At 37.3% G+C, this 25,634-nt stretch overlaps 1 protein-coding gene and 1 pseudogene across 5 annotated transcripts in view; one reads left to right on the top strand and one right to left on the bottom strand.

Annotated features, from left to right (window-relative positions):
* Positions 1-25,634, top strand: part of UBN2 (ubinuclein 2) — a 100,366-nt gene that overhangs the window by 29,922 nt on the left and 44,810 nt on the right. For all 4 annotated transcript variants that reach the window (XR_014301400.1, XM_082693872.1, XM_082693871.1 and 1 more), the window contains exons 3-8: positions 5,923-6,024; positions 10,211-10,348; positions 11,203-11,306; positions 13,557-14,046; positions 19,264-19,334; positions 24,912-25,041. Coding sequence is in view for 3 of the 4 variants with exons in the window: in XM_082693872.1 (XP_082549998.1) it covers positions 5,923-6,024; positions 10,211-10,348; positions 11,203-11,306; positions 13,557-14,046; positions 19,264-19,334; positions 24,912-25,041 (1,035 nt within the window). In the remaining variant the exon portion in view is untranslated. The remainder of the gene's footprint in view (positions 1-5,922; positions 6,025-10,210; positions 10,349-11,202; positions 11,307-13,556; positions 14,047-19,263; positions 19,335-24,911; positions 25,042-25,634) is intronic.
* LOC309844956 (NADH dehydrogenase [ubiquinone] 1 beta subcomplex subunit 3 pseudogene) lies at positions 11,473-12,390 on the bottom strand (annotated as a pseudogene). Its single transcript has one exon. The product of its transcript is annotated as an NADH dehydrogenase [ubiquinone] 1 beta subcomplex subunit 3 pseudogene (transcript).

The raw sequence follows: 25,634 nt of genomic DNA, 5'->3' as shown, positions 1-25,634 counted from the left end.
CACGTACGTATACACTACATCTTCTTTATCCATTCATCTACTGATGGACTCTTGGGCTGCTTCCATAATTTGGCTATTATAAATAATGCTGCATCAAACATAGGGGTGCATATATCTTTTTGAATTACAGTTTTCATGTTCTTCGGGTAAATACCCCGTAGTGGAATTACTGCATCAAATGGTAATCCTATTATTAATATTTTGAGGAACTTCCATACTGTTTTCCAGAGCGGCTGTAGCAGTTTACATTCCCACCAACAGCGCACAAGGGTTCCTTTTTCTCCACACCCTTGTCAACACTTGTTGTTTCTCATGTTTTTTATTTTAGCCATTCTGACGGGTGTGAGATATACGTCATTGTGGTTTTGATTTGCATTTCCCTGAAGATACATGATGTTGAGCATCTTTTCACATGTCTGTTGGCCATCCCTATGTCTTCATTGGAGAAATGTCTGTTCATGTCTTATGCCCTTTTTTTTTTCTTATGCCCATTTTTAAATTGGATTATTTGTTTTTTTGGTGTCAGGGTATATGAGTTCTTCATACATTTTGGATAGTAACCCCTTATTGGGTATGTCATTGCAAATATTTTCTCCCACTCAGTAGGTTTTCTTTTGGTTTTGTTGGTTGTTTCCTTGGCCTTGCAGAAGCTTTCCATTTGGTTGTAATCCCGATAGTTTGTTTTTGCTTTTGTTTTTCTTGCCTCAGGGGACACATCTAGAAAAATGCTGCAGTGGCTGATGTCAGAGAGAATATTGCCTGTGCTCTCTTCTAAGATGTTTATGGTTTTACATCTCAACACTGTCTAATCCATTTTGAGTGTTTGTGTGTGGTATAAGAAATTGGTCCAGTTTCATTCTTTTGCATATTGCTGTCGAGTTTTCCCAGCACTGTTTGTTGAAGAGATTGTTTCCCACTGTATATTCTTGCCTCCTTTGTTGACGATTGACCTTATAACAATGGGGTTTTTTCCTGAGATTTCTATCCTGTTCCATTGATCTATATGTATGTTTTTGTGCCAATACCATACTGTCTTGATCACTAGCAGTACACAGCTTTGTAATATAACTTGAGATCTGGGACTGTGATACCACCAGCTTTGTTTTTCTTTTTCAAGTTTGCTTTGGGGTCTTTTTGGGCTTCCGTACAAATTTTAGAATTATTTTTTCTAGTTCTGTGAAAAATGCTGTTGGTGTTTTGGTAGGGTTTACATTAAATCTGTAGATTGTTTTGGGTAGTATAGATCTTCTAACAGTATTTGTTCTTCCAGTCCATTGTTTATCTTTCCATTTGTATCATCTTCAATTTCTTTCATCAGTGTTTCATAGTTTTCAGAGTACAGGCCTTTCACTTCCTTGGTTAAGTTTATTCCCTGGTATTTTATTATTATTGGTGCAATTGCAAATGAGACTGTTCTCTTAATTTCTCTTCATACTGCTTCATTTTTAGTGTATAAAAATGCAAGGAATTGGGGTGCCTGGGTGGCTTACTTGGTTTAGTGTCCAACTCTTGGTTTCAGCTCCAGTGGATTTCATGGGTCACGAAATCAAGCCCCCTGTCAGACTCTTTGCTCAGTGGGGAGTCTGCTTGAAGATTCCCTCCCTCTGCTCCTCCCCCCATTTGTACCCTTTTCCTCACTCTCTCTCTATCACAAATAAATAAATAAATCTTTTTTAAAAAAAGAAACAAAAAAAGGAAATGCAGTAGATTTCTGTAAATTGATTTTATTTCCTGAGATCTGACTGAATTTGTTTATCAGTTCTAATAGTTTTTTGGTAGTCTTCAGGGTTTTCTTTTTTTTTCTTTTTTTCTTTTTTTTTAAGATTTTATTTATTTATTTGACAGAGAAGCAGGCTCCCCTCTGAGCAGAGAGCCTGATGCAGGGCCTGACCCCAGGACCCTGAGATTATGACCCTAGCCGAAGGCAGAGGCTTAACCTACTGAGCCACCTAGGTGCTTCTTCTTCAGAGCTTTCTATATATAGTATCATGTCATCTATAATAGTGAAAATTTTACATCTTCCTTACCAGTTTGGATGCCTTTTATTCCTTTTTCTTGTCTTAACTGCTGTGGCTAGGACTTTCAGTACTATGTTGAATAAAAGTGGTGAGTGTGAATTTCCTTGTCTTGTTGCTGATTATAGGGGAAAAGCTCTCCGTTCTTCCTGTTGAGGATGATGTTAGCTGTGGGTTTATCACATGTGGCTTTTTTCATGTTGCTAACTCCCATAACTTTAAATATATTTACTATGTGGCAGAGCTAGTATTCTTCATTTGTTTTTGTATTTTTTCATGTGCTAAGATATTTTTGTATTAGTTTTTATGCATCTTTGGGTTTTTGTATTCTTTTTAGAGCTCACTCTCTGTTTTTTGGGTGAAACAGTCCCTCATGTACTTAATTGCTTATATGTGACTTTTCTCAACAGAATAACTCCTATCCTAGAAATACCTCTTTCTGTCCCCTGACTTCTGATTTTGGGTTTTGTTGGAAGGTTTCTTGTTTTGTTTTTTTTTTAATTTCTGATTCTAACGGTAGTTCTATAACCTAGTTGTAAGGGTTACAGTTTGCAGACCTGACAAATGGGAAAAATAAGAAAAATTTATTATGTGTGTTGCGTATAGGCACACACATGCTGTGTATATGTGTGTATATGTATATATGTTACATATGTGTCTATATGTTTAAGGTTGCCAACTAGTATTTCTTAAGAAGGATTATTGTTGTGAGCTTATGTCTTTAATGACCTTGCTTAGCAAAATGAAACCAGGGTTGTCACCCTGTGTCTGTCTTCAGAATTGTTCTTGAAATGTACCTGACTTGTAAAATCAAAAACATGGGAACCCACTACTTTATCTCACACCATAATGACTTTCTTGGTGGTAATGATCTAGTGTTGTTTTGTCCCCCAGAAAGAATACGATGAAGTCATAGCTTATGGGGGTTAGGTTTTTTAACATCTGTATGTAACACAAATGTAACCTGTAGTCTGAAATATTTTTACAAATTATTGAGAAAGGGATGGTTACCATGTTGGTGACATCTCTCAGCAGGTCCAGCATAACCATTTTTTCCATCAAACACTGAAGCAGATTATTTCTTTTCATGGAAAGAAGATAGAGCAGTTCTTTTTCTTTTTTTTAAAAAGATTTATTTATTTATTTATTTGACAGAGTGATAGAGAGCACAAGTAGGCAGAGTGGCAGGCAGAGAGGGGGGGAGAAAAATGCTCTCTTCTGAGCAGGGAGCCCAGTGTGGGGCTTGATCCCAGGACCCTGGGATCATGACCTGAGCTGAAGGCAGCCGCTTAACCAACTGAGCCACCCACATGCCCAGAGCAGTTTTTTATTTAAGGGCCGTGTTGCACACAACTTAACCCATCTTTCACCATTAGAAGAAAGACACACTGAGAATTGAAACCGAGTAAGAGATTCACATCTTTTATCCCATGCTTTCTGGTGGACTTACTCTGGTTCCGTGGTGATATGTTGGTAGACAGAATCCTTACAGCTTACTACTGTTTTCTCTTTCTGAACATCTTCTTCCCCGTGGCCCACTACTGTGCTAATTAAAAAAAAAAAAAAAGTCAGGGGTCAAGGGGTGTTAGGGAGGAGATGCTTAGAGAGTATAGTTAAATTCAAGTGAGTATATTTGAATATCTACATTAAGTCTTAAAGATAGAACTAAGCACTTGTTTTAGTAGTGCCACAATAATAGTCCTGCTCACTTAAACTACTTATAACAAGCTTATATAGAACTTTTAGCCTACGTGTAACATTCATACCTAAGATAAAATGAGTTCTTTGTAAATATTGTAAAGAATTCTAAACTATGACATGAATAGGGGTGCCTGGGTGGCTCAGTTCGTTAAGTGTCTGCCTTCAGCTTAGGTCGTGATCCCAGAGTCCTGGGATCAAGTCCTATGTGGGGCTCCCTACTCAGCGGGAGTCTGCTTCTCCCTCTCCCTTTGCTGCTCACCCTGCTTGTGCTCTCCTGCCTGCAATCTCTCAAATAAAATTTTTTAAAAAAAGTGGGACATGAATAATGGGATGTACCATAACAGGCTCTTTTTGTTTTGTTGTTGTTTTACTTTATTTTATATATTTATTTATTTAAAGGTTTGCTTATTTATTTGAGAGAGAAAGAAAGAGAGAAAGAAAGAGTGGGGTGACAAGCGCAGAGGGAGAGAATCCTCACACTCCCCACCGACCATGCAGCCTGTCACAGGGCTCAATTCCATGATCTGTGAGATCACGACCTGACCCAAAAGCAAGAGTCAAACACTTTAAACAACTGAGCCACCCATTCGCCCTTATTTATTTATTTTTTAAGTAGGCTCCATGCCCAGCATGGAACCCAGTGGAGAGTTTGAACTCACAATGGTAAGATCAACACCTGAGCCAAGATCAGGAATTGGACGTGTAACCAACCGAGCCACCTAGGCACCCTAAATTGTTGTTTTTCTTTTTAAAAAAAAAAATTCTTTTAGTTTTATTTATTTAAGTACTCTACACTCAGTATGGATCTGGAACCCATGACCGTGAGATTAAGTCACACGTTCTACTGACTAAGCCAGCCGAGCGCCCCTAAAATACTTTTATTTAAAGAGATTATAGACACAGACCTGTACCCCTGGGGATAAAAATATATGTTTATAAAAAATAAAAAATTAAAAAAAATAAAGAGATTATAGACTCACGTGAAGTTGCACATATGATACAGAGAGGTCCCCTTGTACCAATCACCCAGTTTCTCCCAATATCTTACATAGCTGTAATTACCAAGAATAGGAAATTGACATTGGCCCAATATAGTTAACTAGATTTCAGATCTTATTCATGTATACCATGTACTCATGTTTCATGAGTATATATATACTCGTGTATATACATGTACTCATGTTTCATTTTCTTTTATGCTTAATGTGTATAATTCTGGGAGTTTAAAAAAATTTATGAGTAGTTTGTACAGAAGAGTTACAAAGATAATACAGAGACTTCCCATATATTTCTTACCCACTCTCTCCCATGATATCCTAGGTTTGTATAGTAGATTTGTTACAGCTAACAAAACAACATTGTCATATTACAATTAATTAAACTCCATGTTTTATTTAGATTTTACTGGTTTACCCCTAATGTTCTTTTTAGGTACTGAATCTCTTTCAGAATACTGTATCACATTCAGTTTTTATGTCTCCTTGGATTCACCTAGACTGTGACAGTTAATCAGCTTTCTCCTTGTTTTTAATTATCCTTATAAGCTTTGAGGAATACTGGTCAGTTATTTGTGCAATGTCCCTCAGTTTAGTTTGCCTGTTTTTTTTTTTTTTAAAGATTTTATTTATTTGTTTGACAAACAGAGATCACAAGTAGGCAGAAAGGCAGAGAGGAGGAAGCAGGCTCCCCACTGAGCAGAGAGCCCGGTGTGGGGCTTGATCCCAGGACCCTGAGATCATGACCTGAGCCAAAGGCAGAGGCTTTAACCCACTGAGCCACCCAGGCACCCCTGCCTGTTGTTTTTTTTTTATGGTTAATTTGTATGATATTTTCTCGTGGTTACCTGGGCATGTAGGCTTTTGTGAGAAGACCACAAAGGTGCCATTTTTATCGCAACCTACCAAGGGTACAGTGCTATCGACATGACTTACATGATGTTGTTGCACTTGATTACCTTGCCAAGGTCATGTTGGCCAGGTTTTTCATTATAAAGTTACTTTTTCCCTTCCCTTTCATACTCTACTCTTTGAGAGCAAGTCCCTAAGCACAATTTAATATTCAGAGTGTGTGGGGGGGGTTAAATTCAACCTCTTGGAGAGGGGGATTATCTATAGAAATTATTTGGAATTCTTCCGACAGTTATTTTTTTAAATTTATGGAAACAGCATGAATACTGATATCAGTCTGACATATCTGTTTTTTGCAGGGTGGGAAACCCCGTAAACATCGGAAGGATCGGCTTCAAGATTTAATTGATATAGGCTTTGGCTATGATGAGACAGATCCATTTATTGATAACTCAGAGGCTGTGAGTAATGTATCTTTAATATAGCAGCAATTCTTTGTTTGGGATAGAAGTCAAGGATAAAGTTACTAAAATAGTTCAGTATTTGTTTTTACTAACCAGTCCTTTGTTGATGTACATCTGAATTGTTTTCACTTTTATGTGCTTACAAACAGTTGAGCATCTGTGTATGTTTATCTTTGTGTACTTGAGTAAATATGTAAGATTAATTATAGAGTGCAAATATACGTATAGGATAAATTTCTAGCAGTGAGATTTATTGATCGAGGGTATTTACATCTTGAATTTTTATGGATATTCCCAAACTTGGGCAGGTGTATTTTCTTTCTTTTGGGGGGCGGGCAGGTGTATTTTCAAATGGCTTTTAGATAAGAACCATATGAACTTGAAGATTGGAGCTACTAGGTTGAAGTTAATCTGGCAGACATTTTTAAAATGTACTTCAATTTTGCTGCTGCTGCCAGCCCTTTCTGCACTGGTGCTGATTGAATGCCAGCCTTTATTGCTGTCTGTTTTGATCAAGCCCTACAGCTTTTCCTCTGGAGTCCTCTTTCTCTTACAAAATGAAGAGGAATTTAGGAAAGCATTTAAGGACTGTAGCAGTCCATTGATCACATAGCAAGTGAAAGTAGACGTACTGTGTTTGGGAGTAGATAAGGTATATGTTCTTACATTCTTCTCAATGCACTAGAATAATCTAAATCCTGGACTTATGGTATCCTCTGCATTGTACAGTGATTTCTTAGAATATACAGAAAGTGACACCAGAGTAAGCATTAGAGTACTACCCACAAATTAGTATTTCTTTTTCCTGTGACTACACTGCTTGGTTATACAGATGAATACAAGGCATTCAGTAGTAGGAAAGTGATAGGTAGAACTTCCAGCAGGAGACATAATGCGTACCCTATCATATTCATGAGTTACTTTAGTGTCCTGACATAAACTGGTTTACCATACCAGACAGCCTGGTCTATAGGAGTAAAATACTGACAATGCTCTTTGGGGTTGAGAAGTCTTGTTACCAGAAAAGTTGACAAACCTTTTTCTAGGTTGAAGGATGGAATGTTTTTAAGAGTTTTGACCTTGATATGAAACACAAGTCAAAATTCCTAGATTCTAGACCTGACTAGGTTTCTAAAGATTTCTAAGCAGATCTTTTAACATTACCCAATTTTCTCTGCTATGGTCGGAATATTTGAATACAGTGTTTTTTCAGACTGATTTTTGCAACCCATAATTGGATTATGTATCAATTTATAGAGAGTGTGGCCAGTATTTTCAATGAAAATGAAGTAGACTAGAATAGGAGCTATCATAGCAAATCATAGTAGATTATGTGAGGTTTTTAATGTGTGTGCTTGTGCATGCACTGGGTTTTGATGTGTATTTTCCTCTTGGGTGGTGGTGAAGAGAATTTGCAAGCTACTGCTTTAATAAATAAGGACAAAGTTTGTAGGTATAAGTTGTTTAAAAATTTTAGAATTAATTGTTGACATTTAGAGGACGAGGTAGTTTCCTGTTTTGTAAGAAGAAATTGAATTAGAATACAGCCTGTTTATTGACTTGCTAAATAATTTTGTATTGTTATCTTTAACAGATTATTGGGTTCTTTTTATGAGATAATTCAGACAGACAATTATAATCCAACCAAATGACTTTTTGTTCTTTTCATTGATTGTATTACCAGTAAGCTTTCACTGTTTGTAATTATTTGATAGAGAATTAAATAATCTGGTTCTAATTAATTGTCAGAATCATGCACTACTTACTGCTATAAATACCTGAAAATAAATTTTTTTGAAGATTATTTTTAGTCTTACAGATATTGCCAGATTCTCTAAAGACTGAAAGAAAATGTTTTTCTTTATTATTTAATAAATTATAATACCAGGCATGAATAACACTTTTATTTAGGTTGTTTCTTTTAAATTTCACTAGAACTTTCTGAAGTAAGTAATGTTGTCACTGTTACTCAACCCCAAAGTATTAATGTTAAATGATTTCCTCTGGGTCACAATTGCCGTTCATTGCCAAAGGATCTAAATCCAGGCCTTCTGATTTTCAAGTTCAGTATTCCATTGCCTCTTAACGCATTCTACTTAAAGGGCTAAATTAAATATGCATAAAGAGCTTGTTCTCCTGAAGAGTGTTCCGATAGGGGAAGCTTAGTAAAACACTGCAGCATACAGATATGGACAACACCATGTTGCCCTTTAATGTAGTGATGAATGTGTTTCCTGTCAGAAAAGCTGCTTGATATAGTGGATAGTTTGAAATACAGCCAGAGCCTCTACTATAAGCTTTAAAAAATTATTCTGGCAAGGTTCTTAACCTCTAAATTTGGTTTTCACTTATAAAATGGGAATAATACTTGTCTTTTTTGGCCTCAAAGGTATTAGGAGGACCAAGTGAAATAATTTATATGAAGAAGCATTGTAAATTATAAAGCAGTGTAAACAAAAAGTACAGATGTGTTTGTTGCAATTACACATTTCCAGAAAATAATTACTACAGAGTCATTTCACTTTTCATTCTCTACTCTTCACATCACTTTTTTGCTTACAGATAGTACTGGACTCTTTCTGAAGGTTTTACCCATAGATCTTTATAGTAGCCCATCAAATGAAGCAATAAGAAAGCAATTCATTCCTTTTTTCCCCCCTGCTTCATTTCTCTTTGATTCAATGTGATTAAACTGGAAATTCTTTCTTTTTCTATTCACTATTTAATTGAAAAGGATACAAGTTAAAAGCAAAATTTTTGTACTTAGCCTTAGGATTCTTAGAGTAACTAGTACATGCTGTATATTCCTTGTCCATGGCAAAGGATTCTCCTTAAAAATCTGACTTTCTTAAAAATACTAAATATGAAGAGCCTGTAAGTAGAGTTTTGGGGTAGCAGGTATGTAGCTCTGTTAGATAAGTAGTTCCTTTTTTCTCAACCACCTAAGACCCCATTATTTGGTGAAGATTGACCTTCATTTAATGTTTGCTTTTGTCCATTTTCATCAGGTGAGAAGTGATAAACTTTAAAATCCAAGCTTAGAGGACATCAGCTTAAGTGATATTTTAGGTCAGACTTTCAGTCTAGTTTAGGTAATTTTCATCTCTTGCTCAAGCCAAGTACCTGGCTCTTTATACTGTATGCTTAATGAACTGGGCAGTTAGTTTTCTCCTTTTTTAAACACATACTCTGCTGTTTTTGTTTTTAAAATTTCTACCTAACAGCTTAGAGCTAAGACAAAAGAAGTAACTTTGTTATTCTTTATAATCTTCTTATGAATAAAATTATATACTGATATGTTGGGAAATGAAATTTATTCTTTGCCTGTTTAATCATCTGTTTTAACTTGATTTAATTTCTCATCACAATCATTTGTTCTTGGGGTGCCTCGCTGGCTCGGCTGGTAGATAGAGCATGTGACCCTTAATCTCTGGGTTGTGAGTTTGAGCCCCATTTTGGGTGTAGAGCTCACTTAAAAAATGCATAAGTAGGGTGCCTGGGTGGCTCAGTGGGTAAAGCCTTTGCCTTCGGCTCAGGTCATGATCTCAGGGTTCTGGGATCAAGCCCCGCGTTGGGCTCTCTGCTCTCTCTCTGCCTGCCTCTCTGCCGACTTGTGATCTCTGTCAAATAAATAAATAAAATCTTTAAAAAATATATATAAATAAAGATTTATAAAACAAAAAAAGAATAATTTATCATTAAGAATAGTAGTAGTGATCTTTAAATTTTTCTCAGCAGATGATAGAATTTGTGCTGTTATTCCAGAATTTCCATTATTTATAAATACTGAGTAATCCAGGCTCATTTTTATCTCAGATACTAACTTTTTCTCAATTTATTCCACCAACATCTTCATTGTATGCAGTTTTGTAGTTAGGATGTAAGGAAGGTCCTGACAAGTGATTGATTCTTTGATACATTTATAGAATTAATAATAGGATGTATCTGGGGCGCCTGGGTGGCTCAGTGGGTTAAGCCGCTGCCTTCAGCTCAGGTCATGATCTCGGGGTCCTGGGATCGAGTCCCGCATCGGGCTCTCTGCTCAGCGGGAAGCCTGCTTCCCCCTCTCTCTCTCTCTGCCTGCCTCTCCATCTACTTGTGATCTCTCTCTGTCAAATAAATAAATAAAATCTTTAAAAAAAAAATAATAGGATGTATCTGAGACCTTTTTTTTTTAATACAGTATGACGAGTTAGTTCCTGCTTCTCTAACAACAAAATATGGAGGCTTTTACATCAACACTGGCACACTGCAGTTTCGCCAAGCTTCAGATACTGAAGAAGAAGATATTACAGACAACCAGAAGCACAAGCCACCCAAAGTAAGTTTATCCAGCATTGCAGTAGTAATGAGTGTTCAGTTAATAGGGTGTACTTTTTTATTTACTTGTGAATATAAGGAAAAATTAAATGCTAACCATTGTTTAATGAATCTGTAGTTATTTACATGCTTTAAGGTAAAATTATGTAGTTAAGGGGAAATTGATAATTACATCATAGGAGAATTGTATTCTTTTAAAACTTCTCTCTCCATATGTGGTCTTATAATCTGCTGTTTGGGGGATAACAATAAGTTTCTAGGATAAGTTAAGACTTGGTATAGAAATGATGAAAAGCGAAAACAAAAAAAAAAAAAGGAAGAAAAGAAATGGTGAAGAGCTATTACGTTTTCTAAGATGTCTTTTATAAAGCTAATTGTATGGAATGTATACCTTGTTACAGGAAATGAAGAGTGTCCTCAGTTAAGTGTTTTTTTTTGTTTATAAAGATTTTATTTATTTATTTGATAGAGATCACAAGTAGGCAGAGAGGCAGGCAGAGAGAGAGTGAGAAGCAGGCTCCCTGCCAAGCAGAGAGCCCGATGTGGGGCTCGATCCCGGGACCCTGGGATCATGATCTGAGCTGAAGGCAGAGGCTTTAACCTACTGAGCCACCCTGGCGCCTCTAGTTAAGTGTTTCTTGAAGTGTGATCAAAGGACTTACTTGTACCAGAATGACCAGAATGTTTGTTAAAAACCACGCAGTGCTCATATACCCCAAGTATCTGCATTTATTACAAGCACTTGTAATGTACACTGAACCTTGAGAGAAAACTACCCTGGATGCTATATTGATACCATCAAAAGAGTAAAGCATTGATACTCAGATAAGTGATACATTCTTCTATCATTTGCAGATTCCCAAAATAAAAGAAGATGACATTGAAATGAAGAAGCGGAAGCGGAAAGAGGAGGGGGAAAAGGAGAAGAAGCCAAGGAAAAAAGTACCCAAGCAATTGGGGTATGTAAAATTAAACATCATAGGGTCATAGATGACCAGCTGCCCTTTTAGAAAGATATATTTAGCATTAATTCATTCAGCTTTGCTGGGTCTAATTTAATACTCTATTTATACATGTCAATGATTGTTAACTTATATTTAATAATATTTATATGTATTTGATGTAAGTATTAGTAAGTAGAAAGTTTTATCATCTTAGGTTTTGGGGGTTTTTTTGCACATGTATTCTTTACTAAATTTTACTAGTATTCTTTAAGGGGAAACACACAGACAAGTACATTGAAGAAATCTTATTTTTATAAGAGATTTAAGAAGCCTTTAAGATATTTCCAGGTATTTAAAAAAAAAAAGATATTTCCAGGTAATATCTTCAGTGATGCTTCTTATCTTTATTCTTGGACTCCAGGTAATATTCAGCTCCTACAGCTACCACAAATGCAGCAAATCCCCATTTGAATTCTTTTAATAATGCACCAACAAAGAAAACATTGTTTGCAAAAGCACCGGTGTATCTCCAAGCTTCATTGTGGCCCCATGGGTCCGTGCAGCCAGCTTCTCCTGGACAGTTTCTAATGGTCTTCCTTCTGTCCTCCATTGTTTATAATCTGGAAGTTCCAGTTTGCTATGGCCATGTTCCTGCCCATGTCTGTGGGCCATGTCTGACAGCAGTTGGACCTCTCATGACACTCAATATTCAATCTGTCATCTTCAATTTTAGTTAATTAATATTTATTGATTGATAAGTAGAAGGGCTTAGCATTTTAGAGATTTACAGTGCTTTAGATCAGATTTACACATTCATTTATTAAGTACTTTGCTCATTACAACTTCTTACCAACAAGAATCAGTTTGAAAAGATGGTATAAGCCGTGAACAGTTGTTTTGAACTTTCTGTGCTAAAACTAAGCTTATTAGATGCCTGGGGATTGAGGATTGGCAGTAGTCTTTGTGTGAACAATTTATAGTTGTTTTACTATTTAAAAAGGCATTTGTTTAGCTCTTCATGCTTATAATTTGGGGTAATGATATTATCTCTAAAAATCAAGTAGAATTTCTTAAAAAGACTTAAGTCATAAGAATAAAATGTTTATACTATGCATTCATAAAATTACCATTTGCTCTTGCTTCTCTATGACTCTTTTTGGAGAACTAAGGGACAGAAACTACGAGAGGCTGGATTTACTTCCCCTCCTTGCCAGGGGAGGTGCATCTGCATTTTGGCCTATCAGTATTCAAAAGATTGATGTAGGGAGGTATTTACCCTCCTGTAAAATGAGATTTTAGTGACCTTGGAGTCATTAAGTAATTAAGGAAAAACATACAGATTACTAGTGAATATATTAAAAGGTCATTATTTACAAGTAAACTTCTTTGGGAACAAAGTCTATAATGCCTTTTATTGAATTTGTCATTTTCTCAAATTCATAACTTATACATGCAGCAAATCTTTATTAAGTACCTGTTGTATACCAGGTATTGTTCTATTTGTATTTGGAGTATGTAATGGTTAATGAAACATGGGCTTGCCTTGAAAGTACAAATCATCTTTTTGATTCTGTAGTGCATATAGAAGCATATAAGCCATAGAATGTAGGAAAGATTTCTAGAGAGAGTAGTAACTAAACTGAAACCATCTTTTCCCCATGGTTTCTCTAGGGAGAACATTGTCACAGGAAATTACACGTATATGATTGCCTCACATGGCTGTTCCTGGAATGGAAAGTGAAAGTGATCAGAACGCAGCAGCAGATAGAATAGGGTCTAGAAAGATTTTGCATTTCTTTGGCAGCTTGTAGCACAAACTACCTGGAGTATCAGTTTGAAGTTGTACTTGTGTGAGCTTCTCTGGTTGTAAGGCAACTCTGTTTTCAACGAAAGTGCATTTCTTTACTTGGTTTATTTCTTAGGCGACCACTTTATAGAAGTGCTTAAGAATGTGAACATTCCAAAAACAGTAGTAAGTTTAACTTCATATTCTCTAATAAACCTGAGCTACATTCTGTTTTGTTTCTTTCTGTTAACTTCAGTCCATTCATTTTCTTCACTCTGATGACCATTTACCTGTCGACCTTTCCTCAGTGCCCATCATCCAGATGATGAGAAAGACTCTTTGATAAAAGGATAATTTAATAAGAAATTTGCTCTCCCACATATCAAATGATTGTTTTAATGATCTATGCCTGCTTATTTATATGGGGCTTTCAACTTTAAAATTCTACATAGCCTAATGGATGACTTTTTTCTTCACAGAGTTGTGGCTCTAAATTCCCACAAGTCTGAAAAAAAGAAGAAACGTTATAAAGATTCTCTTTCTCTAGCTGCCATGATACGAAAATTTCAGAAAGAGAAGGATGCATTAAAGAAGGAGCCTAACCCCAAAGTCCCAGTGAACTTAACATCCTCCTCTCTGAATAAACCCCCCTCCACTGCTGTAGCATTGGGAAATGACGTCTCGGACTTAAATCTGAACAGTGCTGATCCGGACCTCCCTATTTTTGTTGGCACAAATGAACATGAACTGTTTCAGGAAGCTGAAAATGCCCTAGAGATGCTAGATGATTTCGACTTTGACAGATTACTGGATGCTGCTTCTGATGGTAGCCCCCTCTCCGAGTCAGGGGGAGAGAATGGAAACACCACCCAGCCAACCTATGCCTCTCAGGTTATGCCCAAGGTGGTGCCTACACTCCCAGAGGGTCTACCTGCTCTTCTTGAAAAACGCATTGACGACCTCCGTGTAGTAAGTGTAATAATGCCCTTGTTTCTTATTTGCCACGTAAACTTAACAATAAATGCTTTCTATAAGACAAAAGTAATAACCCACAATCCGAGCACCCATATAAACAACTTATGATTTTCTGTATTTCCTTTTAGGCATTGGCTGTATGTATAGGTCTTAGATTTGAAGTAGGAATAGTTACAGCAACATATATGGGTGACTGTTTTATTATTTTATTTCATCTTATAAATTTTTAAAAAGATTTATTTTAGAAAGAGTGAGAGGATGCTTGCAGAATTGAGTGTGAGGGGGAAGGAGCAGAGGAAGAGGGAGAGAATCCTCAAATAGATTCCAACTGACTATCCTGGGGTCATGACCTGAACTAAAATCAAGACTCGGACACTTAGGGGCGCCTGGGTAGCTCAGTGGGTTGAGCCGCTGCCTTCGGCTCAGGTCATGATCTCAGGGTCCTGGGATCGAGTCTGGCATCTGGCAGGCGGGGAGCCTGCTTCCCTTCCTCTCTCTCTGCCTGCCTCTCTGCTTACTTGTGGTCTCTGTCTGTCAAATAAATAAATAAAATCTTTAAAAAAAAAAAAAAGAGTCGGACACATAAAGGACTGAGTCATCCAGGTGCCCCTTATCTTATAAATATTTTTCAGCATGGCTTTCATAAATAACAATTTTTATTGTAAAAAAAAAGTCACATAAAGACAATAGAGGGAAGGGAGGAGCAAATAGTAACATTACAAAAGCATACCTGAACTTGGTCCAAACTATCAACATCTAGTTATTTTTTATTTTTTTTTATTTTTTTTTTAAAGATTTTATTTATTTATTTGACAGATTGAAATCACAAGCAGACGGAGAGGCAGGCAGAGAGAGAGGAAGGGAAGCAGACTCCCTGCCGAGCAGAGAGCTCGACACGGGACTCCATCCCAGGACCCTGAGATCATGACCCGAGCCGAAGGCAGCGGCTTAACTCACTGAGCCACCCAGGCGCCCAACATCTAGTTATTTTTTAATTGATTTTTTCAGCTAATCACATTTAGTAAGCGTGCATTGTGTTCCTATTAGGCCAAACTTGAGGGCTGAACCTTAGCATGTCACATTAGATACCTCTCTAGGTTGACTTGGATTCATAATGTTTGTTTAACTAGCTGCAGATCCAGATAAGTGTCATCACACTTCATTTAATCTCAGGGAGATAGTATTTTGACTTAAAATAACGTGCCAGTGGACGCCCTGGGTGGCTCAGTTGATTAAGTGGTTTGCCTTCAGCTCAGGTTCCTGGGATCAATCCCCACAGCAGGCTTCCTGCTCAGCAGGGAGTCTGCTTCTCCCTTACCCTCTGTCCCTCCCCCTGCTTATGCTCGCTTGCTTGCTCTCAAATAAATAAAATATTAAAATAATATAACATGCCCAACCTAGCTTAAAAGGCCCTTCTTGAGTACTTTAACATCTTTTTTTGAACCCATGCCATATTTTAGTCCTCATTTTTTTTCTTGACTACAAAAGTAAATTGCACAGTATTAAATGTATTTTAAATGTACATAGGGAAAAATCCCCCATAATCTGACATTCCCCACTCCCAGCGGAAATAACCACTATTAAATTATTTATTTTTTTGGATTTTAATCCATTCATTTGCAAATGTTACAGCATTATAAAAAATAATTAATGGGATGATAATGTATGGACTATATAGCTTGCTTCTTTCTCATGGGATTGTAGTACCCAACTTATGTCACATTTTAAAATTTACTAATCATCTTTATATTGTATTTATTTTTCATAACTTTTCCTGAAATTTAAATACCTGATTATGGGAATATTAGATTTATCTAATTTTTCTAGTAACTGGCCTACAGATTTTATTTAGTAATTCTATTATTTTTTTCCAAATTTTTTATTCTTTAGCATTTCTTCTGAAGTTGTGACTTAATTTTGGCTCATCTGTATTTTTACTTATTTTAATGTATTTCATGTTGGGTCCATGGTCAAAGGAGCGAGACTGATACAAAGCAAAGGTCAAGCAAAGCTTTATTTCATGCCAAGCATCGAGAAACAAACTGACCAGCCAGGGCCGTCTCTTGCAAAGAGGCGACCTCTCTCTCCTTCACAGTTAAGGATTTTAAGGGCAAAGGCCATGTGGTTGGGCCTGGCCACGCACAGGTGACCAGTGAGATTGTAACAGAGAAAGCTGCACAGTCCTGCTAGGTCACACATAAGTGACCAATTGAATTACAGTTTACCCTATAGTAGATATTTGAACTAGCCTGTCACCTTGGTCAGAGTTGGCGCCCAAAGGGCGGGGCCCATACTCCTTTGTAGCTAGGGAGACAGTATGTGCCCCCACCGATTGGATACCTCCACCTGGCCTGACCCACGCCTGTATTTGGGCTTTGTTACCTGGGACTGGTTTCTGGAACTTGTTTTTAAGTAAGTTCCCTGAAGGGGGTGGGGGCAGGGGCAGTAAGGAGCAGCTGCTCTGGCTAAATATTAGGCCCTTACATTTCATTAGTATGGAATTTAGAGAAGTGTGTTAAAATATCTTATTGCCAATATTTCTTAGGTTATGAATTGTGTTTACCATCATTTTTGCTTTATTTCCATGCTGTGTTGTTTGACCCATAAAATTCTTGATGGCTAGATCTTCTTTGTGGTGATTATCATTTGAAGGTGACTTTTTGTGCTGTTACTGCCTTTTACCTTGAATTTAGTTTTGTCTGACTTATTGTAGACTGTTTTCTCTTTATTTCTACATCGTAGTTTTTTTCATCATTTACTTTCAACCTCTTTGATTTTATTTTAGCTCTTTTTCTTATAGATAGTGTTTAATTTCTTTATTGGCCTCATCTGAGTCCTTTCTCTTTTAACAAATGATTTTATTTTTTTACAGTTGTTATAATTATATAATTGATCTTTGTCATTTTCTTTTTTATCCTGTTACTTATCTCTTTTGTTTTCATTGTTCTGCTATTTTCTGTGCTTATTTTTTGAAAAGTATACAGTCTGTAGATTCGGTAGTAAGCAGTTTTTATTTAATCTTCTCAGCTACTCTGTGTAGGAAATTATTATTTCCTTTGTTTCTTATATGTTTTAAAAAGTGTTAGTGATGTGATCCACATTTTGCAAGATATTATTAATAATAATAGTTCTTGGGGTGCCTGCATGGCTCAGATGATCTCCAGGTCCTGGGGTCGAGTCTCATATCAGGCTTCCAACTCATTGGGGAGCCTGTAACTCCCTCTCCCTCTCCCTCTCCCTCTCTCTGTCTTTCCCCCTGCTTGTGCTCTCTCTATCTCTCTCTCAAATGAACAAATACAGTCTTTAAAAAAAAAATAGCTCTTGTTTATTTAGCAGAAACCTGTACTCTGTATTGAATGCATTGTTTCTGTGTCTCACATAGCATTTACCATTCGGGGGACAGTACCCTGATTGGGTTTAGTGTGCTTTACCTACTGTGTAGTCTGATCCTCCAACAGTCACGTGAAGTAGGTAGTGATCTTCCATTTAATAGATGAGGAAACTACGGTTCAAAAGGTGAAGTGATTTGCCCAAGGCCACATAATTTTTAAATGGCTGAGCCATGATTTAAGGTCAGCATTTAAAGGCAGGACTGTGGAGTTCCATTGTAGGCAGTCTGCTATGTTATATGCCATTCATTTTTACTTACTAAGCAAAATTGATTAGTAATGAGTGTGGTACAGTCTTGTAAAAGCTTTGTCATATCATATATACCAGAACGTATTTCTCTTTCTCTCTCTTTCTTAATAGCCCTGCCAGGGTTAATACAGGTGCTCCCTGACTCCTTGGTAGGAAATCATCAGTAAGAAGTTTGATTTCACTTGCTGGTATCTATGACTTCTCTTTATGTTTTATTTGAAATATGAGTATGGTATTTTTTTCTTTAGGAGGTGAGAAGTCATCCTTAGCTTTAAATGCTTGTGTCTGTGTGAGAAGGAATTGCGTCTTGTGGCTCTTTTCTTAACTTTGTAATATTCTTCCACTGTTCAACCTCTTGACTTTTTATTATTTTTCTTGAAGTTTAGTTTCCCTGTGCCTTTCATATATTTCCACCCCCTACACATACCCAGTTTTCATGCTAAGAAGTACTGAAGCACATCTTAGAAATTTTCTTCTACTTACTACATGTAAAGTCAAGTAACTTGGTGTGATGGCTGAGTCAGCATATGGCTTGCTCAGATTATTAGATCAGGCTTCTTGGTGTTTTATACCTCATGGACCTCAAGTACATTGTTTGTGATTTTCCCAGTGTATTTTCCTTCTGGTGGGTTTTGCTGATAACTTGGTTTCCTGTCACCTGGTTGAGGTGACAAACATAGCAATGAAATTAATCTCATTGTATTAATTTTTGCTTATCCCTTGATAATTACCTTGCCTACGTTTTTTGGTTATAAGTAATTAGGTGGAACCTAAACAGGCTGCAGGAAGCCAGGTGTCTGTACAGGGTGACGATGTTGTGCAGTCGAAGTCAGAAAGCTTGTGTCTGAGTCCTGGATCCACCACTTATTAGTGGTGTGATTTGGGGGCATGTCATGTAACCTCTGACAGATTTAGCTTCCTTGTTTGTAAGTGGGGGCAGTCATGCCAGTGTCATTGGCATGGTATTAACATGGTAATTTAAACATGATAATGAATATAACCTGTAGAATATCAGGTAGATTCTTTGTAGACACAGTAGAAAGTGAGACATCCGCTTGTTGTTATCCTGGAGATCACAGCAATAATTAATAAACCTGTGGATGGTCAAGTACACAAGATACCTAAAGCACTAGGAAGTCTTGTATGTATAATTTTGTTAATTTAGTTAGGATTAAGAAAAATTAAATACAGAGGTAATAGGAAACATTGGCATATATGCTAAATTTGTTACACTCTAATTTCCTACTCACGCCATGTACTAAGCTGGGTATTGAGGATACAAAGTGAAGTAAATCACAGTAGCCCCACCCTCAAAGCTTATCCTTTAGTAAATAAATATGGAAACAATGTGTTTATTAAAAGTGATTGGCAGGGCGCCTGGGTGGGTCACTTCCTTAAAGGTCTGCCTTTGGCTCAGGTCATGATCTCAGGGTGTTGGGATCGAGCCCCACAGCCGTCTCTGGCTTTCCCTCTGCCTGCCACTCCCCTTGCTTGTATGTGCCACTCTTCTGTCAAGTAAGTAAGTAAAATCTTAAAAAAAAAAGTGATATTGACAATCTTGTGTTTCTCTAGGCTGCCAAACTTTTTGATGAAGAAGGAAGGAAAAAATTCTTTACACAGGATATGAATAATATTCTTCTGGAGTAAGTAATTCTCTTCTTTAACTAAAAAGCCTAGAAGTTATTTATACTTTAATTCATTTAAACATACAGTTGGTTACAGCTTTACAGGTTGAATATTACTTTAGATTTAAATGTGGTTTTTTTTTTTTTTGTCACTTTGTATGAAAATGTCTTTCTGGAACAGCTCTGAGTATTCTTATTAAATTGGTATAATTTTCCTTCTATTTTCATTCGGATTTGAGAAGAATAATTCCATTGGCATCTAGCAAAATTAATTCATACAAACATTTATAACCAAATGGAAAGTATGGTTTAATGAAGAAATTCTGGTTGTGAGGTAGGAGAGAGGCAGTGTGGAGAAAACAAAAGGAAGAATGGAAAGGGGAGGCTGAAGGCTAAAATAGGATACAGATTATTTAAATTAGTGAGTTTTTCCTCTTACCTGGTATTTGATGCTAAGGAAGCTGCAGGTTCTAAGATTGTGGTCCCCTAAGCTGTTCTCGTAAACCTATTGGCTTTTAAATTTTGACCATTGGTTTTAGAAGTGGAGTGTATAATTGGCTGCAGGCAGAACTGGGTAAAAAAGGCAATCCTGGAGAAAGCAACAGATTTTACTCCTCTCACGTAAAAATAATGTGTGCCTGCTCTTGGTGGTTCGATAGTATTATATACGAAGAAACAAGCAGTGTTTCCAATACTGTGTGTTGAGTCCTGTCTTTTAAATGTGTGTTGGGGGTAGTTTCTCATAAGACACAAAGAATGATTAATTGGTTTGCTTTCGTAACTATTTTCTTTTTTGTTTGTTTTTTCCCTCTCCCTTTTGATTATTGTTTGAATTAAGTGCAATCTCTCTTTCTCCAGAGTACTTAAAAAATCTTTTTGGTCCCCTGCAGACCCATGAAATATTTAACGTAGTATGCTACTGGTTTGGTGACAGAGGAATTTCTTATTCCTATCTTTATTTTAGCCAGAGATTTTCAGATTGATTCTCTCTGCCTGGAAGCAAGGCAAATGCTTCCTGCCTGCGCCAGCTCCTTTTACACCCCAGATTCAATAAACAGTGTAACCATTACTAACCAGAGCTGTCCCAGATTCCCTAATCAGGAATCTGACTGGCTGCATTTTCTTTCTACCGGGAGAGCCCCAAGTTTACTGGATCAGGTCCTTTTCCTATGATTAAGACAGTGCTTTTTTATTTTACTCTTCTGTAAGAGGGACTGACTTTTCTCCCCTGAGAGAAAGAAAGGACCATCCTTGGGACATAACATCTCAGATAAGCAGAATATCAGCATTCCACTAACAGGCTTCTTTCTTTCTTTTTCTTCTTCTTCTTTCTTCTTTCTTCTTATTCTTCTTTTCAGTAATCTCCACACCCTGCAAGAGTGTTGAACTCTACTGACTGAGCTGGCCAGTTGCCCTCCTGCCCTCTAAAAACTGTTTTTATTTTAAAAATATACTTTATTTATTTTAAAGTAGGCTCCATGCCCAGTGTGAGGCTTGGACTCATGACCCTGAGATCAAGAGTTGGATGTTCTTTCAACTGAGCCAGCCAGGCATCCCCCTGCCCCAGCAGACTTCCCTTAATCTTCCCTATGTCTATCTTAAATCCTTGAGTTTTGTTAGAGCCCATCTATTTTTTATTTCACAGAGTGTGCCTCCAGTACTATAAAGCTATAGTGTTCAGAGTTTAATGTTTTCCATTTTAATCACTTATCTATGCCCTTAGTCTCCGTTTCCACTTTCCTAAACAAATATTCCTTGTTTCTCTAGACTGAGAGCCCACGGTACATGATTATTTTGGGAAGTAAATTCTTAAAGAAATTATCCAGGTGTATTGGCTCTGCCTCACCACTGCCTCATTATGCTGGGCAGAAAGGGGTGAATTTGTTGGAATAGGAACACTTTCTCTTTTTGCTTAATTGATTTTGACTTGGATCAGCAAATATACAATTTGCCAGCTTAACCTCTTTTCCCTGTTTCCTCCTTTATCTCATGCATACGTTGCTAATAAAATCTTGATACTCTTTGCCCGTGATCCCAATCCAACCTGAGTTGTGTTCAACAGATACTCTTAAGTTGTTTAGGGTTAGGAGGAATTTACTTCTCTCTTGTGTGTTATCAATCAACAGGCTTTTGAATTCTTTTTTTTTTTTTTTTAAGATTTTTATTTATTTATTTGACAGAGAGAAATCACAAGTAGACGGAGAGGCAGGCAGAGAGAGAGGAAGGGAAGCAGGCTCCCCGCTGAGCAGAGAGCCCGATGCGGGACTCGATCCCATGACCCTGAGATCATGACCTGAGCCGAAGGCAGCGGCTTAACCCACTGAGCCACCCAGGCGCCCCAGGCTTTTGAATTCTTGCTATAAAATAAGAACTATTTTGGATTTTGTATTTAGATTACTGCTCCCTAAATCCTCAGTTACTGATTTTCAGTGGTTCTGTTATGTGGACAATGTTGGTACACTAGAGGAATAATTCAGGAAATTAAGTATTCACTTGGAGATAGTTGGCTTTTCTTTTGCTAGTATTTTTTAAATGATTGAATGAGATATATATTCTGGGTTTCTTTTTAAGACTTTATATATTTATTTGAGAGACAAGGCATGAGCGGGACTGGGAGGACAGAGGAAGAGGGAGAAGCAGACTCCCCACTGAGCAGGGAGCCTGACTTGGGGCTGTAGCCCAGGATTCCGAGATCATGACCTGAGCCAAAGGCAAACAATCAACTGATCACCCAGGAGCCCCTATACTCTGTTTTTTAAAAAGAGGGAGAAGGGTATCTGGTTGGCTCAGTTGGTAGAGCATGTGACTTGATCTCAGTGTCATGAGTTCAGGCCCCACGTTGGGTGTAGAGCGTACTTAAAAAAATAATAATAAAAAGAGGGTTGATAGGATAGGAAGATAGTCATATATCAACTGTGGGGAAATGACTGTTTCTGGAATTCTGTGTGAAAATACAAATAAGACTAAGTATTCCTGAGCCAGAAGAATCTTGTTTATAAAGTTGACCATTGCTTGAGCTAAGGATTCCTATGTTTCATTTCTTGGAGGCTTCTTCAGAGGCAAGTAAGAGCCTTGTAAAGAGAGAGATATAAAAGTGGGTTTCAGGGGCGCCTGGGTGGCTCAGTGGGTTAAAGCCTCTGCCTTCGGCTCAGGTCATGATCCCAGGATTCTGGGATGGAGCCCCGCATCGGGCTCTCTGCTCAGCAGGGAGCTTGCTTCCTCCTCTCTCTGCCTGCTTCTCTGCCTTCTTGTGATCTCTGTCTGTCAAATAAATAAATAAAATCTTTAAAAAAAAAAAAAAAAAGTGGGTTTCAGGGGCGCCTGGGTGGCTCAGTGGGTTAAGGCCTCTGCCCTTGGCTCAGGTCATGGTCCCAGGGTTCTGGGATTGAGCCCCGCATTGGGCTCTCTGCTCAGCGGGGAGCCTGCTTCCTCCTCTTTCTCTGCCTGCTTCTCTGCCTACTTGTGATCTCTGTCTGTCAAATAAATAAATAAAATATTTTTTTTAAAAAAGTGGGTTTCACATACCCGTTTGTGGGTTACTCAAAACCCAATGTTTGTCCTCTAATGCATTGTCAGCAGATGATCCCAGTATATTTTTATCTGTTTAGAACGTGTAGCGATCATGTGTTCATAATTTATTATTAGAGGTTTGAGACCCATCCGTCATAACTTCCATGCATGGATATTTGCTTTGGGGATAGACTTCACTTAAAGAAGTGAAAGAACCTGGTAGATAGAAGGAGACAGGCTCAGGGAAAGTTTGTTGCTTTAGGGGAACCTTTATTTTTTTGAAATGTGAAAATTACTGAAATTCAAACTTTTCATTACCATGTGTTTTAGGTACTTCTTAGACCTTAGAAGATTGGAATTCTTAGTGAGAAAAAAAAAAAAGTTAAATGTGTGAGGGATGTGTGCTAAAAATATAACTGCTCTCAGGTAGGAATTTGTATATATTTGTGATAGACCAATGTTTTGGTAACCTTCAGGGATAATATGTTTCTCTAATTTTTACCTGGTATTGGCATAGGAGCAGGGAGTCAGCTCTTTGTGTTTTTGAGTTTCCCCTCTCTTTGGAAACCACCGATTTTTATAAGTGTGTATTGAGTCACTCTGTTCTTACTTGGAATCTCTTATTACTTGGAGTTTCTATTTTATTTTCAGCCTTAATTAATCTTTAATTATGTGGCAAGCCTAGAAAGCCTCCTACCCAGAGTCTAGACTTTTAATAAAGATTCCTCCTTTAATGTTATTTAAACCAAATGTTTATACACAGAATTCATGACCGTAGTGATTGTATCCCATATGATCCTCTGCATTTGACCTTCTGGTTCTTTTTTTTTTTTTTTTTTTTTTTTTTTTTTTTTTTTTTTTTTTTGACAGACAGAGATCACAAGTAGGCAGAGAGGCAGGCAGAGAGAGAGGAAGGAAAGCAGACTCCCTGCTGAGCAGAGAGCCCGATGCGGGGCTCGATCCCAGGACCCTGGGATCATGACCCGAGCCGAAAGCAGAGGCTTTAACCCACTGAGCCACCCAGGCGCCCCGACCTTCTGGTTCTTATAGATTCTAAACATGTTTCCATTCATCTATGTGTTTGACTTCTCTAATACCAAGAATTTTTATTGCCAGTGCTAAGAGCATAGTTCTCCACATTTTGTTGTTTCTGAAATTGCAGTGTATCTTGTAAGTGATGGATATACTTGATATGGGAGGGCTTCTTTCCTTCCCCAGATGCTGTTAATTGACTCTTTGGATTCATCTTATATTTGTGAAAATTATTTATTAAATATATCTGCACCTTTTCCTATAAAAGAATGGGATGATTTGGACATAGTTTTTGCCAAGAGCCCCAGTTTGGTCTTGGCCTTCCAATCAATATGCGTTCCTACCTTCCTACAATAGCAGCTGCCAGATAGATACGGTGTCTTTCATCTTAGTAGAAACCTCAGTTATTGATTAGTAGACTTGTCCTGCTGAGAATATATATGGTAGCTGTTAAAACTCTTCTCCTTTTCTTATTTTTTATTTTTTAACAACTATTACATTAAATATCCATTTAACAATTTATTTTTGGTCTAAAAAACAAATTTACAAATGGAAACAGGAAATGAAGAATTGGAATAAATTGAACAAACTACTAAATAACTAGCTTATGCAGTGCAGGCATAATGGAGGAGACAAAGATGGATGAAAAACAGTCTGTATATGTATCCCGAAGGGTTTCACCTCTTCCAAATCTGAAATTTTTTTAAACACCTGTAAGGAAAAAGTACTCTAAATTCATCAAAACTGTGTAACTCTCTAGCGTAGCAATTGCAGTGAGGGAGAGAGGATATGAATATCTATCTGAGGGAATAAGGTTTTGGTTAATTGAGTTCCTGTGCTTTATCCCAAAATGTAGACTTTACCCCTGTTCATAAAAAAATTATTCACCCGTTTATTGTTGTATAAATTCTTTCTATATTTTCTCCTTGAAAAATACTGTTTGGGAAATCATGGAAAGATAAAACGAGGGAAGAGTTACTGCCTTTGCCTCCTTGCTTGTGTCAGTACCTGAAGGAAGCTCTGTACTATTTATTTGTCATTGTTTTTGTTCAGCATCGAGTTACAGCTACAGGAACTAGGCCCTGTCATCCGTAGTGGTGTCTACTCCCATCTTGAAGCTTTTGTGCCATGCAATAAAGAAACACTAGTAAAACGTCTAAAGAAGTTACATCTCAACGTCCAGGTAAGACAAGGAATAATAATATCCATATCTCAGGTTTTATAACCTATAAAGAGACTGGTTTCTTTTGGGGGCTTTTGTCTGTTAGGTGCTTTATAGTCTTATTGTACATATGGAATAACTATAGGAGTTGTCAAAGGCATATTGGATCTCTTGAAAAAACTTACATTTTTTAACAGTTGATAAGTCTAGATGAGAATGTTTTCTAAGACATAGATTCTTGGACTGGTAAAATAACTTCAGTTCCACAGCTGATACAGTTTTGCCCTCAAGAAATATATGACAGATTTAGAACTCCGTTTTTTCATTACTGAGCTGGATCTATGCAGATATGTTCACACCTACTTTACACAAACCAATGGAAAGAATCCCAGGGTAAACTTAGAGATTTTTTGGTGTAATCATCCATGTTTTGCTTAGAGTCTCCTCCCCTACAACCTCATTAGGTAATTGTCTAAGTTTGAATGCTTCCAGTGGTCAGAAACATATTTCATTGTAATATCAGAAAATTCTTCCATGCACTGAGACAAATCCAGGTGCTTTCTACCCCATTGGTCCTAATTCTACCTTTGAGTCTATTCATAAATATAATTGTC

This window comes from Mustela nivalis (genome assembly GCF_964662115.1).
Source record: "Mustela nivalis genome assembly, chromosome: 12".
Classification (NCBI taxonomy): Eukaryota; Metazoa; Chordata; class Mammalia; order Carnivora; family Mustelidae; genus Mustela; species Mustela nivalis.
This window is presented reverse-complemented; position numbering and strand designations above follow the sequence as displayed.